Genomic DNA, 15,371 nt, shown 5'->3' with positions numbered 1-15,371 from the left:
TCAAACAATTGATAATAAATATTCAAGACTGAGAACATTTGGAAAACCGTGACAATAACATGGATTTATTTGAAATAAATTATCAAAAAACATGGGTTCAACAAAGACTCTACATTTTAGAAAGGCAGATTTTAATAGACAAATGAATAATCTACAAGGAATAAATTGTCAGGACATTTCTGCAGGACAAAATGTGGAAGATAAATGGGCAGTCTTTAAAACAGTGTTGGATAAGTACACTTATCAGTATATACCTTTGGATAATACATTTAAAAGAAACCAGTCTAAAGCAATGTGGCTAAACAGGTAGGGGAGGAAATGGAAAATAAGAGGCTGGCGTTAAGATTCTTAAAGTCAGAAGGGACAGAGTTATAATCAGAATTATCAGAATTATAAGGAAGGTAACAAAAATTGCAAAAGGGCAATCAAATTAGCAAAAATGGATCATGAAAAAAGGATTACAATGGAAAGTAAGATCAACCCTAAAAAGTTATTCAAGTACATTAATAAAAAAAAAAATAGAATACAGAAAACAGAATATAGGACCCTTTCAGTGTGAGATGGGCAGGCAAATTATTGGAGCTAAGGAGAAGGCAGAGGTATTAAATACATTTTCTGCCCTTGTATTTATGACGGAGGAGTCAACTTCAAAAAGTATTGCAAGAGAAGGAAGCCACAAACTCTATATTAACAAACAAGTGGTTAACTGAGGAAGAAGTGCAAAGGCGACTTGATAAAATTAAGATAAAGAAAACCACCTGGCCAGAAAGCATTCATCCAAGAGTTCTTAAGGAGTAAAGTTTACTAATAGCCAACATGTTATATTTAATATTCAAGGACTTCATTTCCACAGTCTCCGTACCAAAAGATTGGCATAAAGCAGATGTGGACCTATTTTAAAAAGGGAGCTAGATCACAACATGGGAATTACAGATCTGTAAGACTGACATCAATCATGGAGAAGCTACTTGACGGTTTTTTAGATAATATTCTGGAATACCTAATGGATAACAACATTATTAGTAATAGTCAGCATGGATTTTTGGAGGATAGAGCATACCAAACTAACCTTATTAGCTTCTTTGAGGAGTTAAGTAGACATTTAGACAAGAACAATGCAGTTGATGTGATCTACTTAGATTTTGCAAAGGATGTTGATACACGAGGTTAGTGTACAAAATAAAGGCAATTTGACTCAGTAAAAGTATTTGTACATGGGTTGAAAACGGGTTGAAGGATAGACAACATAAATTGAACCTTGTGATACATTGAACCTTTTTCAGGTTTGGCTATAGTTGTGAGTGGAGTACCTCAAGATCAGTACTGGGGCCCCTGCTTTTTTTAAAACTTGTTTGTTAATTACCTTGCGGTTGGTATAGAGAGCAAAATCTCCATCTTTGCTGATGACACTAAATTATGTAAGGTAGTAAAATCAGAGCAGGATGTAATTTCTCTCCATAAGGACTTGGAGAGACTGAAAATGCTGGCAGGTATATGGCAGATGAGGTTTAATACAGATGAATGTAAGGGTATGCATTTGGGAAGCAAGAATAAATATAGGCTAATAACAAATTAGGTCAATCTGTGATGGAAAAGGATTTAGGAGTGCTTGTAGTCAGCAGACCTAGCAATACTGCTCAATGTCAGGCGGCCAGTAGCTGAATAGGCAAATAAGATCTTATGCTGGAAAAAAACAGGGTATGGATGGAAAGGAATAAAGCATAATTATGCCACTGTATAAATCATTAGTAAGACCACATCTTAAATATGGAGTATAGTTTTGGGCACGACCCCATAAAAAATACATTATGGTACTAGAAAAAGTACAGGGATGAGTCACCAAATTAATAAATGGAATGGAATATATCTAATTTAGTGTTGTTTACATTAGAAAAGAGAGGATATAATAACTATTTACACTTATATTCAGGGTCAATACAAGATACTTTTAAAAGAACTATTCATCCCATGGGCAGTACAAATGATATGGGGTCATCCCTTAGGGTGGACGAAAGGAGATTTAATCAGCATCAAAGGAAAGGGTTCTTTATAATAAGGGCAGTGGAAAGGTGGAATTCATTATCCATGGAGACTGTGATGGCAGATACAATTGATATATTCAAGAAAAGGTTGGACATCTTTCTAGTAAGGAAAAGTATACAGGGATATAGCAAATAAGTAAACATGGGAAGGATGTTGATCCAGGGGGAAAAAAACCCTGATTTCCATTATTAGATTCAGTAAGGAATTTACTTTTCCCCTTGTAAGACATAATTGGATAATGTTTCACTGGGGTTTTTGTTTGTCTTCCTCTGTATCAATATCTGGATAAATATACTCTAAATACAAATATAGGATAAGTATCAGTCGCCTAAATTTAACATAGGTTGAACTCGATAAACATATATCTTTTTTCAACCCCATCTACTATGAAACTAAATAAATATGAAACTATATAAATATGTAACTATGTAACTTTATAAAATAATTGAAATCTACCATAGGGGTCACAAACTGGTGCATTGCACCACAAATTGGTGCCAATTGCTTCATTTAGTCTCTGTGCCACTTTGTATTACTGTATCAAGGTGCTTTGTGGCAAATTTGCTCCCCTTGCATCACTGAGCGTTTTGGGGTATTGGTTATTGAAGGAGTTGAGGATATTATATTGAGATGTCTCAAATTACAATGATGTATCAATATTATAATAATATGTATTAAAGCTGCAGTTGAAGCAATATCCTACATGTGTTTTTGTTTAATAAATATCAGTTCTGTACTATGAGAATACTTGTAGCATTTAAAAAAACAAAAAAACATTTGAAATACATTTTTAATGTATTCTAATGTAATAAGCATTTTTGTTCCTATAGCAACCATTTACAAAGTCACATCCCCTTCACCTTCTGAAACAGCATCACCTTTTTGAGCTTTGCCCTCTCTCTAGCAGTGAACCAATTGAATCTAGTTCCTGCCTCGTCACATGATCTTCCCCACAGAACTTTGGTTGTCAGTGCAGCAGAAGAGGAAGCAGAAAAGGACCCAAGATGCATTTAGTGAACCCCAAGCGGAATCTTCGCCGATCGATCACATGAGAATGGACCGATCATCAACTTAGCTAATCACGTGTCAGTGTGGTGATTGTATTGATGCACATATTGAATTATTTTTTTTTTAAACGACAGCTTGAACTGCAGCTTTAAAGCAGCAATGCCACCCAAAATTGTAGTAGATTTTTTTTTTTAAACAGAATTGTTCCCGGGGGTTTTCTGTAGCTGGACTTCTCTATTTACAGCTGTGGTAGCCCCAAAGTGCCTGAGATACTTACAGTTTTCTGTGCCAGCGCACATCCTGTGCTTGTTTTTTAAGCTGGTGCTCCCGGTCATCCAATAGGAAGCTGCAATGTCATCTGTTGTGGGTTGGTTGGTTGCAATTGCGGGGCCATTTTGTTTTACCAGAATAGGATAAGAACACCGGCACCGAAAACTGTAGGTATGTCAGGAACAAGGGTGTCCACGGAGCTGAACAATAGCGTAGAGTAGCTCAGTAGGACTCCTCATTTCAATCAGGGCCGGCTGGGAATATTGTAGGGCTCAATGCAGACGTGGTGCGGGTTCTCTTACCTTCTCCTTCGCCATCTCTTCCTGCAGGGTCCCTCATGGCGCCCCAACGTCAAATGATTTCGCGTTGCTATGGCAAGGACCGCGGGGCTCAGTGCAGTGGCACCAATGGCACCACTATCACGCCGACACTGGTTCCATTCCTGCAAAAAAAAAAAAAATCAATTAAAAAGAAACCGTGAGCAACTGGGACGGCTGCTTTAAAACTTGCACTTATACCTGGTCCAGTTTTCCGCTCTGTGTGAGATTCACAAAGCGCAATGCTGGGTGCCTGATCCGGTGCTATACCCCACCTCCGCACTTACTGAATCTGTCCCTTAGTGTCAAATAAATTCGCCAGGTCTAAGGTGGCATTAGCCTCTGCTCCCTAATTATATTCACCAAATGTAAGTGGAATTAACAAGCATCATACATATGGCGCTGGTTCAAATTGATACAGAAACACATTTTGACCCCATGATTTTGGAGCAAACTGCGTTTCGTGATTCATGTACTCAGTCTTGCTGGTTCTGTTCAGAAACTCTAAACAAAGTTTCCGAGGAATCCAATCTTTCACAAGCAAAGAAAAAGAAGAAATAAAAAATCCCACTGCAAGAATTCTAAAAATAATTCCTACCCACTAGGAAAAGTCAATAACCATATAATACAAAACATTGTAATATGTATTAAGGAGCTGGTCCCAAACACTTGACCTACCAGGGTTCACTTGTATTATTAGGATCACCTGCACTTTATTACCATACCTTGGTGAGACGTGTATTGTTTCTACAGCTGAGTGCTATCATCCTTATTTAGTGGAACACTGCTTACTACTGTACTTCCTGTGGGTATTGCTGCAGATAAATTTGTAGGTATTATTTGCCTTTCTGTATGTACAGTACTTGGGTACAGCTCTCCATACTGTACCTCCTGAGTGGATTTTACATCTTCCCCTCAGGATTTATGCATCTATAGAGCTATAACTATTTTGCACTATTATATACGGTATTTACTTTCTTTGTGGGTTGTTTGTCCGTGATGTGTTTGTTTTAGAATTTGAATTTTTGCGTCACCGTTGGTCTTTACTGTATTTAACAAATTTGTTTTGTTATATATTTTGCAATTACCGTGCGTACACACATTTTTGGGGGAGTTTCAGGTGCCCCGTCTCGAAACTACAATTCTGCCTGATATTGTGAACGAGGATATAACTTTCTGCCAGACCATCTGATAATTTGATGCATCACACAGATGTTGCTTTTGATAGTAGAATATACATTTGTGAACTATTGTTGAATTTGTCTTGTTCTATATTGTGTATCATTTTGTATTCATCGCATGTCATTCTCGCTATTTTGAGCACATATACAGTATTTTTTTAATGCACATTTCTGTTGCTTTTTGAGTGATGAAAATACTGTAGTCATTTTCTTTTTGGCTTTCTTGTATTTGCACATTACGTGTATTCACTCTGTTTAGCCTTGCTCTGTGACATAGCTAGAGATGGACATCTCAGTAAATTCCATTTAGTGGCATTTTAATATATTTTTGTATGATGTGTTGTATTTATAAAATAAATGTAATTCGGAAAATTTGTAACATTCCGTTCTCTGTGTTGATCCTCCACAGTATTCGTAGTGCACTCATTCTCTAGGTCAGGGGTGCTCAACTCCAGTCCTCAAGCTCCCAACAGGTCAGGTTTTCAGGATATCCCTGCTTCAGCACAGGTTGCTCAATAAGTCCCTGCTTCAGCACAGGCGGTGCAGTCTTTGACTGAGCCACTGATTGAACCACCTGTGCTGAATCAGGGATATCCTGAAAACCTGATCTGTTGGGGGGACTTGAGTACAGAAATTGAGCACCCCTGCTTTAGGTGACCCTATTTTTCTTTGGAAATGGTTCCTACTTTTCTTGTACATAGATCGTATCTTTGTCATGCTGTTTTTATATTGGTCAGTATCAAGAAACAAGACTGAACAATAGTCAGACATTAGCAGCAGACAACTTCACAGTAATATCCTGGTTCTGTGAGGTTACTACTTACTCCCAGCTGTGTCGTATCCCATGGCATTGTAAACACTCCATTTCCTGCTCAGGCAGAGGTCACTCATGTCAAGAGACCACCAAGTATCCTCCTAATTCCGGTCTTTCCAGCAACATGCTTTGAGCAACGCATTGCTTTCTTTGACTGTTCCTTATTATCCCGATTTAAACAATTTCTTGTTAAATCCTGCACTAGTTTCCTAATTTAGAGAAGATGATGATGATTTTGTAAATGTGCTATGACTCAGCAGCGACCGCTGCACCTGTGCACCTGTATGTACAGTCTGTGTGTGTATGTATGTATATGTATGTATGTGTGTGTCTACAGTATGTGTGTATATATATATATACAGTGGTCGACAAATCACCAAAAAATCTACTCGCCGAACAAAAAAATCTACTCGCCACCTAGTACCACACGTGTGCTGCTTGGGCCAATATTTACTCGCCACGATGTTAAATCCACTCGCCCGGGGCGAGCAAATGTATAGGTTTATATATATATATATATATATATATATATATATATATATATATATATATATATATATATATATATATATATATATATATATATATATATATATATATATATATATATATATATATATATATATATATAAAAACCATAATACTGAGTTAAGTTATGGTGAGTAAAAAAAGTGACAAAAACCCTCCACAGGAAAGCAAATAAGCATACAGTTATATTTGCATATATATATATATATGTATGTATATATATGTATATATATATATATATATATATGTATGTGTGTGTGTCTACAGTATATGTATGTATCTTTAACATCCAGTTTCGAAAAGAAAAAAAAACGGGGGGGGGGGGGGAGGAGGAGGAGGAAGTAGCATGTGAATAATAAGGGATAAATAAACATGAAAAAAAGGTTATTCTGAGACTGCATGATGGCCTTTGAAAGACAAGATGTCAGTTCTAACAATTTAAGTTTTAAAGTCGATCTATATACCACGCACATTGCTGAAAGGGTTAATGCTATGCACAGAGTTCTCTTTGATTTGCTAGGCTGTAGTCATGCATTATACAGCATGTTCTTTTTGGGACTTGCTAACCCTGCAACCCTAAATTGCAGCATGCCACAAAGAGAACAACCAATAAGTTGTTCTATACCTCTTTATCCCAAGCCAGCTGAGTACAAAACATCATTTATATCTTGTTTACTCTTATGTTCCACTCTTTTCTTCTTGCAAGCAAAATATTCTTAAATATTTAACAGAGTTGCAAGGAGCATGTGGGAGAGACATGGACAGGCGCTGTGTGCTTTTGCTGCACCAGCAGTCAATCTTTCACTGTACGTTCGAGGTCATGCTGTAAAATAAAAAAAAATGAATACTTGTGAGACTTAAAAAATTAATTCTTCACTGTAATAAAGGAGTACACAACATTATCAAGCTTCTATTTGCACAATAAAAGAAGAGACTTTGGTCCATGTTTACTCAGTGGCGCTATTTCATGAGACACCCCCCGGTGCTAAAAGGCACCATATTTACGAAGTGGTGCTAGTCTATAAAACGCCTCACATCCAATTTATTTGAATGAGCCGTAAGGTGCTCGCGATGCCAGAAGGTCTCCTGCGAAATATAGAGTATAATGGCCCATTCAAGTTATTGCAGTGTAAATTGTCTTCTGGCATAAATATATCTAAAATATAGATATAAATAAAATAAGAATGCAAGAATCCCCTGCATGGTGTAAAACTCTGACAAGCCAGACGGAATCTGAACCCACAACCTCTTCTATTCAGTGCAGAAGCTCTGGCCATGTGCTAAACCAGCTGCTGGATAGCTTCCCTGCCGAAGCATGCTTCTAAGCTCTACTGCTCAATACTTACGTATTGCCAATCAGCCTCATGGACTCTCACCCAGGCTTTCTTTATAAGCTGAGCACTTCCACTTCTTGGTTACTAGAACAATGTGCTTTTGCCCTTGCATCCATCCAGCTATCCGCATGCCTGACTACCAACATGACCTCTGCCAGCCGTGACCCTGATCTACTCTAGTCTGTTTAACCATTATCCCACCTGCCGCCTGACCTTTGCTTCTGCCTCGTCCATTGTACTGAGATTGTTTGTCAATCCTGCCTTGCAACAACTCTGATGCTCAGCCATTTTTACATTTGTTTGATTTTCATTGTTATATATATATATTTTTAAATGTATTCTCTTCCTATAGTATCTTAATCAATTATTATACCTTTCTCACATTCCTACCCAAGGCAATTACAGCCTGGGACTATTTTGAGCGCACCTCGGTTCTGTTAAGCTGTCTTCTGGCACTGGAAAGTATCTTATGAAATAGTACTGCTTATTATTAGCATATATTTATAATGCGCCAATGGTATTGTGCAGAGATAGAGCTGTGAGAGCAGGTAATATGTAAAGATGGAAAAGCTTCATTATACATCTGAAATATTTTACCCAAAACTAATACAGTAGCTGGAACCCACAAACCGCTGACACCCTTTGGCAGTCCTTTTGCTGCCACTTTTTTGCTGTGATACGGGTGTTATTTCTAAGAAAGTCTGAGGTGAAGTAAAGACAACTGAGAGGCAAAGGGATACCCACAGCACAGAGATGCAGGGGAGGAAGGGATGATGATCTCCAGGTCTTGGTAAATATGGGTCTTTGCTTCTCTTGTTCTTAAGATTCCAAACCTTCAAATTCTGAAGTACTTAAAGCAGTCCAGCAGCCACTAGAAAGCTGAAACGTCATTGGGAGGTAACGTCATGGTTTTCTGATGGTTACTCCGCAGCCATGTTTGTTGTCCTGTTAGCCATATTTGTAGGTTTCTTTTTGTGTCAAAACCAGCACAAAAAATGACTAAAATCTTAGGAACTAGGGGGGACCAGAGAACAGCTTAGGATGACCAACGAAATTTATGTAGAATAAAAAAAACTCCAGCAATTAAACCAGCAATACCTCGGAAAAATGCAATTTTTCTCTCCCTTGAAAGATGGGGACTCGCAGAGCTCAACTGTCCCGCCCTCAGCCCCACGCAAGCACACAGTTGCTGGGGAAATTAACATCTAAACTATTGTAGTTTCTTGCAAAAAACTAAACGTATGGCTGTCAGTCACCAATAGAAATCCGCGACACCATTGGGAAATATGGCTGTGTATTGGTCACAAAGGCGACCATATATGTTGTTTTTTGCGAAGGCCAAACAGGCAGCCATTTTGACCTCCTGGACCAGTATTCTTGTCCCAGAGATGCAGGGGTTATTTTTACAGTAACCAGGGCATCAGTGGAAACCAAAGCAGTTCAGTTTAACTCCGCTGGACCCTAGAGTCACTACGGTAAGATTGACCACCCATAAAAAAATTTCGCTGCCCGGATTGCTGCTTTAACCTTTGCTTCCGTTAAAACTTGTACCACTGCAAGGTTTTCCGTGACCGGAGCATAATAATTAAACCACTGCTAGAACAGCCTTCCTTGCTATGATGCCCCACATTGGAACGATGATTCAGCCGATTTGGTGTATTCCCCTGATACAGCCTTGAGTAACAGCCGGATATAAAAAGCTTCTGTTTCCCTAGAACAGTAACCATATTATTTTACATAGGAAGGTTGTGCACTGCAAGCGGTTTCTTTGATTGAAAGCAGCCAAGCCACTTGGCAACTCACCCAACGACTTTGACTAATAGCTAACAATCACCAATAGATGCTAAAAATGTTTTAACTACAGTATGTTGTTAAAAGTGTGAGCAGTTAAATAAACCCTGCCTGGTCTTAGTAACATGAGTATTATCCTCAAATACGTCCTCCAACAGGAGTTATTTTCATAACCTCCTAGAGCCAGGGATGTGATGAACTAAAGCACTGCAAGCTATAATATACAGTCCATTCTTTATACCATCTGCACTGCCTGTATCGACCCTTCTGAAGCATGAGAGAAGAGGGGAGAAGTCATTAAGAGTTATGTAACAAAGTTGTGTGCAGTTTCCCTGTTTCATTCAAATTCATTTTGAAATCTGCATAGTAATGCAGGGATTTACAACCTTTTTTTGATTAAGGAACCCTATATTTATATTGTATAATTCTGTGGAACCACAACCCTCTCTAATAGCGCATCTGAGTTCAAATGCATTGTAAGAAACTTCAACCCTCTCTAATAGCGCATCTGAGATCAGATGCATTTTAAGGCAACCCAACCCCTCTAATAGCACGTCTGAGATCTGATGCACTGTAAGGCAGGTGTGCACAAACATTTGAAGCTGTGCTCCCCCTGGTGCTCACGCCCCCTTACCTCTGATCCCAGTGTCAAATGACGCCGCTGGGTCATGTCACATGACCCCACAGCGTCATTTGACACCGCGTTGCCAGGGCAACGTGTCACCACAGCCGTCTGAATCACGGTATGTTGGAGTTGCAGAGGCCTCATGCGATCCCTCAGCATTTAATTAAAATGCTGTGGGGAAGAGCGTGGGGCCTCCGCAACCGCCCATGCCACCCCTGGGGGGCATGCCCCCCAGTTTGCGCACCCTTGCTGTAAGGAACCCCAACCCTCTCTAATAGCGTGTCTGAGATCAGATGCATTGTAAGGAACCCCAACCGTCTCTGTGATTGCTTCCACATTTTTGCTCTTGATTCCAAGACACTCATTTATAGGAAGACCAAGTCATCAGTAATATGACTGAATACTAACTTTTATCCCTACCGAAAATGTAAGTCCGTTCTTGAAGTTTGTATATTATAAAGATTATATTATACCATGATTATCTCCACCTTTACTCAGATCTCCACTTGCTTTTGATTGTACAAATAGGAGGGTCCCAGAAGGAATGTTTGGGGAACATATCTTGCATGACTGAAAGGTTCCTCACTAAACTGATGGTTTTCTTTGTTCCCTTGGTGAGAGAGCCTTACAGGAGGCATTCGTTCTGTAACATATGGTGCTGTTTGAGAAAAAAAACCCCTCTGAATATTTGGCAGTGCTTTCTGTTCTTGCATATAATAATACATACTGATTTACATAATTACATGTCAAATCAAACGACATTAATTATATTCAGTCACTTTAGATATATTGGCACATAAATAAACTCAGTTTTTCGCAATGTTCCTATTTCAAGGATAGCTGAAAAACAGCAGAATAGGCTCATATTCACTAAAGGGTGCTAAGCTTCGGCATATCTTAACTCCCAATAATTTGCATGAGTTAGGGCAGGGGTGCTCAAACTGGGGGCCGTATGATTTTTCAGTGGGGGCGTCGCGGATGCAGAGGCCATGCGCTCTCCCCTAAGGCATTTAAATGAAATGCCGGGGGACCGCGTGAGGCCTCTGTAATTTCTCCAACCTTGTTTTTGAGCGATGCGTCGCCATGGTAACCCAACGGCAAATTACGCGGTTGGGTCACGTGACGTCGTATTGCCATGGCAACGTGACGTCACATGACCCCGTGACATCATTTGACGCCGGAGCCGAGCAGTGGAGGAGAACAGGCTGCGGGGGTGCAGAGAGAGAACTTTGCGCACCCCTGAGTTAGGGTATGCTGAAGTGTAGCACCTTTTAGTGAATATGGGCCGAAGAGCTGCATCTACAGCTACATTTTTAAGGATATTTATTTTTCAAAAACAATTTCCTGGGAGTGACACAGCATGTTTACCGAACATACACGGAGTCCATCTCTGTTTGTCTAATGAAGTTAATAGGTCTAGAGAGAGCGTGGACCTCCTATTCTTCTGAATTATTTGGGTTAGCCTGGTCCATGGTGTGGATGGAGGATATGTTGGTGGAATGTGTTAGCATTTTACAAATAAACGGTAATAATAACATATGGAAGAAGAGAATAATGGCCTGTCCATAAAAACAATTGAACGAACAATGCAGAGTATATTGCAAAATATATCCATGACAAATCTTATCAAATTGGTTTCCTTCTTACAATCCATGTCCAAATCAAACGTACTCTCTAGATTCTGAAGACTTCTTAAGGCTTTCCTGCTCTTTCTGCCAAAATGTGGCTCTTTGATGTCACTTTCGGCACAACTACTTTTCATGTGTGGCAGAGCAGTGGTTTTAAGGCTCTTAGCTACAAGAAGCTATGGGGTCAACTATCTAACCAATATTTTATCTATATATAAATAGTTGCTTATTTTCTTGAACCTGTATTCTGACTTGAAGAGCAGAATACAATCCATCTATTTTTCTTTCTGAAATGCAATGTAGCAAAGATACACAGTTTACCATTCTACATGGCTGTGGTTGCAGTCCCGTTTTGGTCCAACTCATTAAAAAGACAGAACCTAATTGTTGACGGAAGTCTGTTATTTATGTCCTTGCAATTATCAGAGCTACAAAGATATATAGAAATGTTGCAAGTGCAGCCCCCCCATCAGTGTATATTGTACTCAGAAGTGGTATTTTCTCACCTGTAAAGTTGGTATTGGTGTACTGCTTACCAGTCCATATATGTATGAAGGTATGACTCAGTGAGGGAAGGCGCTGACTCTGAGTTTGAAACAGGGGAGTCTCGTTCAGTTCCCAGTGTCTGCTCCTTGTCACCTTGGGCATGTCACTTTTTCTCCCTGTGTCTCAGGCACCAAAAACATAGATTGTAAGTCTATCATCATCAGTCTATCTTCCCATCTGGGATGGACTGGGTGTAAAAACCCTATGTACAGTGCAGCTTACCATGCACTATATTGTAATTGTGAATTGAGACCCCTTGGGAGAAAAGCTCTATATGAAATAAAGTTATTATCATTGCATATACATCTTTCTATGTTGCTCCCTTTATATAGCTCATTCTTTTAACAATGTTTGTGTTGCTTTTACAGAGAGAGTGTCCACCTCAGCTTATTCGTCTCCGGCTCGAAGTCTGGGTGATCCCGGAATAACACCACTTTCCCCATCGCATATAGCAGTGGTAAGATCCTTTCATGTTCATACTACTGGCAGAAGCATGCTTGCTGCTCTTACTGGGAAAGATGTGGACATGAGCATTTATTGAAAGTAAATCAAATGTAGCACTTGTTTCCCCCCACCCCCCGTCCTCTGGGAGATTATGGCTATGCGACTGGTTGGTGTGGTGCTGGTTACCTGCTTGGTACAGGAGAGATGAGTTTCCCGCAATGGTGTGGGGGGTACAGGGCAGACTCTTAGGGATCCCTCTGGTTCTTTCCTTCTCTGTGTAAGCGCCTCCAGACATAGGGGGCTCTAGCAAGGCTGAAGGCGGTCCCCGCTATGAAAATCCTTACTCTGTTACCTCCCTCCATACAGACTGCAGCGAAGCCAGAAGTACAAGTGAGGATGTCCTTTTTTTACAGTGATTTTGCTGGTGATATTGCACTGTATGCACCAGTTGGTAAGGTAGATCCCTGGCTTCTTGATGGTACTGGCCTGCAGGTAATAGTGAGGCCTAGCTGGATTAGGTTGTGTTCAGCTCATGAGGGACTGAGCGCATGTCTCACTCCCGGCCGGGAGGAGACATTTTCAACACATCCTACCCCATGCAGGGGCAGACAAGAACAACCCAAAGGTCTCACCCCTAGGGGGCTGAACTTCAAGCTATAATTTAGGCACTTCCTTCCTGCAGCTCAAAGAGGGAGGGCACAGTATCTGTACCACCATTGGCCATCACCGATCCCTGTGTCAACTACACTCCTGTCACTCAGGAATTCAGCATTTGGGAAACCCATATGATAGCCTGTCACTGTGTACATCTTATTAGAACTTATTTGACAGGGGAAGGTAGAGAAATAGCTGGACCAGCCACCACTATAGAAACAGAAGCATCACCTCACACAAACCTATTGTATTGATTTTGACTACATAATAAAATACAGAATGCATTTAATAGATCCCTCCATGGCCTGAGCAATTTCCAGTAAGAAAGTCATTAAATATGCCAGTAAGTTGCAGTTGAGGAGCAGGCTGTGTTTTATTTCTATGTGGGATTTAAATATCATTGATATAGCAGTATTAATTATGTACATGGTAGTAGCTGCCGATATCCTGCCCTTGTCTACTGTTAATCAATTATAGTATCCTTTTCCACATCACCCAGAGGACAAATACCTCAGTCAGTCTTTGGATCTCTCAGCAGGTATCATGTATAGTGATATCCTGATTAAAGCAGCAGTTCATATTAAGGTCATTTAGCTACAATTAAAATGCTGCAGTACATACTATTGCTGAGCATTACTACACACTAACAGTCCCCATAAAATCTCTAGTCCTGGGGAAATATAACTTAATTCTCTATGCTATTCCAAGCATTGTAGGCAGTCTCAGATCACCTAGCCCTCTTCACACACCTCACATGTAAGCATGTTGATTTTGTGTAGCGTTTTCAAATGGAAAGGCCATCCTTGTATTAGTGTACCGCTTGGAGCATGCAGTACCAGAGGGTTCTTGATAGTAGTAAAGAATTTCAGCTGTGAGAACTTCTCAGCAGGGTCGCCAACAGAAATCGTGGGGCCCAGGACAATTTTAAGCAAGCCCCCCCCCGTGTCGGCTGGATTGCGAGCCGCCCCCCCCCCCCCCATTTCACACCTCACAAGCCCTCTCTCTTTCCCCCCTCTTCCGATGTATTTCTCTCCCTTCCGTTTCACCCCCTCTCACTCTCCTGCCTCGCATGTATTTCTCTCCCTTGCGTCTCACTCTTACTCCCTCTTTTCCTCACTCACCCTTCTTTCCTCTCCCTTCCGTCAATTACCCCACACTCACTCATTCCCTCCCCCTCACACAATCCCCCCGCAAGATATATACCAAAAAACTTCCCACCTCCAAATACATACAAAAAAGATCCCCACCCCCAAATATATACAACCTCCCCCACCCCCCCAAATGCATACAAAAAACCCACCTACCCAATACATATTAAAAAAACAATATAACCCCCCATACAAACATATATTTATATATATACACATACACACACATACACATCATATAAAAACACAACCCTCCCCAATACATATAAAAATACCCCCAAGCCCCCAATACATATAAAAATACCCCCAAGCCCCTCATACATATAAACCCCCCCAAGCCCCCTATACATATAAAAAGACCCCCAAATACATATAAAAAAGGCCCCCAATACATATTAAAAAGATCCCACACCTCCCCAATACATATAAAAAAAGACTCACACCCCCCCAATACATATTAAAAAGACACCCACAATACATATATAAAAAAAAGACCTCTGGCCAGGCCCATCTGCCGGTCTTCTCACGGCCGGGCCCCAGCTCTCCTTTAGCAGCAGCCTGCATGCCTCTATCCCTCTGTCCCACACCATGCTTCCGACAGGCCTCCCTCTCATGCTGTCATGCTCCGGAAGCAGAGAGCGCTGACGTCAGAGCGTTTCCGACGTGCTGACATCAGAGAGGCCTACTGGCGTAGGACAGAGGGATAGAGTCATGCAGGTTGCTGCTAAAGGAGAGCTGGGGCCCGGCCGTGAGAAGACCGGCAGATGGGCCTGGCCAGAGGTCGGGCCCAACTTGCTGTGCCGGCTGGCTGGGCCCCCCCCCCGACTTACTGGGCCCGGGATGGCAACCCCGGCAGACCCACCCTGTTGGCGGCCCTGCTTCTCAGGGCATCAAACAGAGTGTGACTGGTCTGTTACACAGCCAGGGACCAAGGGACCAAGGGACAAGGGCTAGCTGTCATAAGTCATAAATACAGTTTAATTCATTACTTGATGAAAACATGCCTGCTACAAAGGGTTAATGCAAGACAAGGCTTAAAA

At 40.8% G+C, this 15,371-nt stretch overlaps 1 protein-coding gene across 1 annotated transcript in view; it reads left to right on the top strand.

Moving 5' to 3' along the window:
• The window catches only part of HSPA12A (heat shock protein family A (Hsp70) member 12A), a 53,355-nt gene that overhangs the window by 10,886 nt on the left and 27,098 nt on the right, over positions 1-15,371 (top strand). The window contains exon 2 of the mRNA XM_075612005.1: positions 12,454-12,542. Within this exon, the coding sequence (XP_075468120.1) occupies positions 12,454-12,542 (89 nt within the window). The remainder of the gene's footprint in view (positions 1-12,453; positions 12,543-15,371) is intronic.

The sequence above is a fragment of the Ascaphus truei genome, chromosome 8, assembly GCF_040206685.1.
Source record: "Ascaphus truei isolate aAscTru1 chromosome 8, aAscTru1.hap1, whole genome shotgun sequence".
Classification (NCBI taxonomy): Eukaryota; Metazoa; Chordata; class Amphibia; order Anura; family Ascaphidae; genus Ascaphus; species Ascaphus truei.
This window is presented reverse-complemented; position numbering and strand designations above follow the sequence as displayed.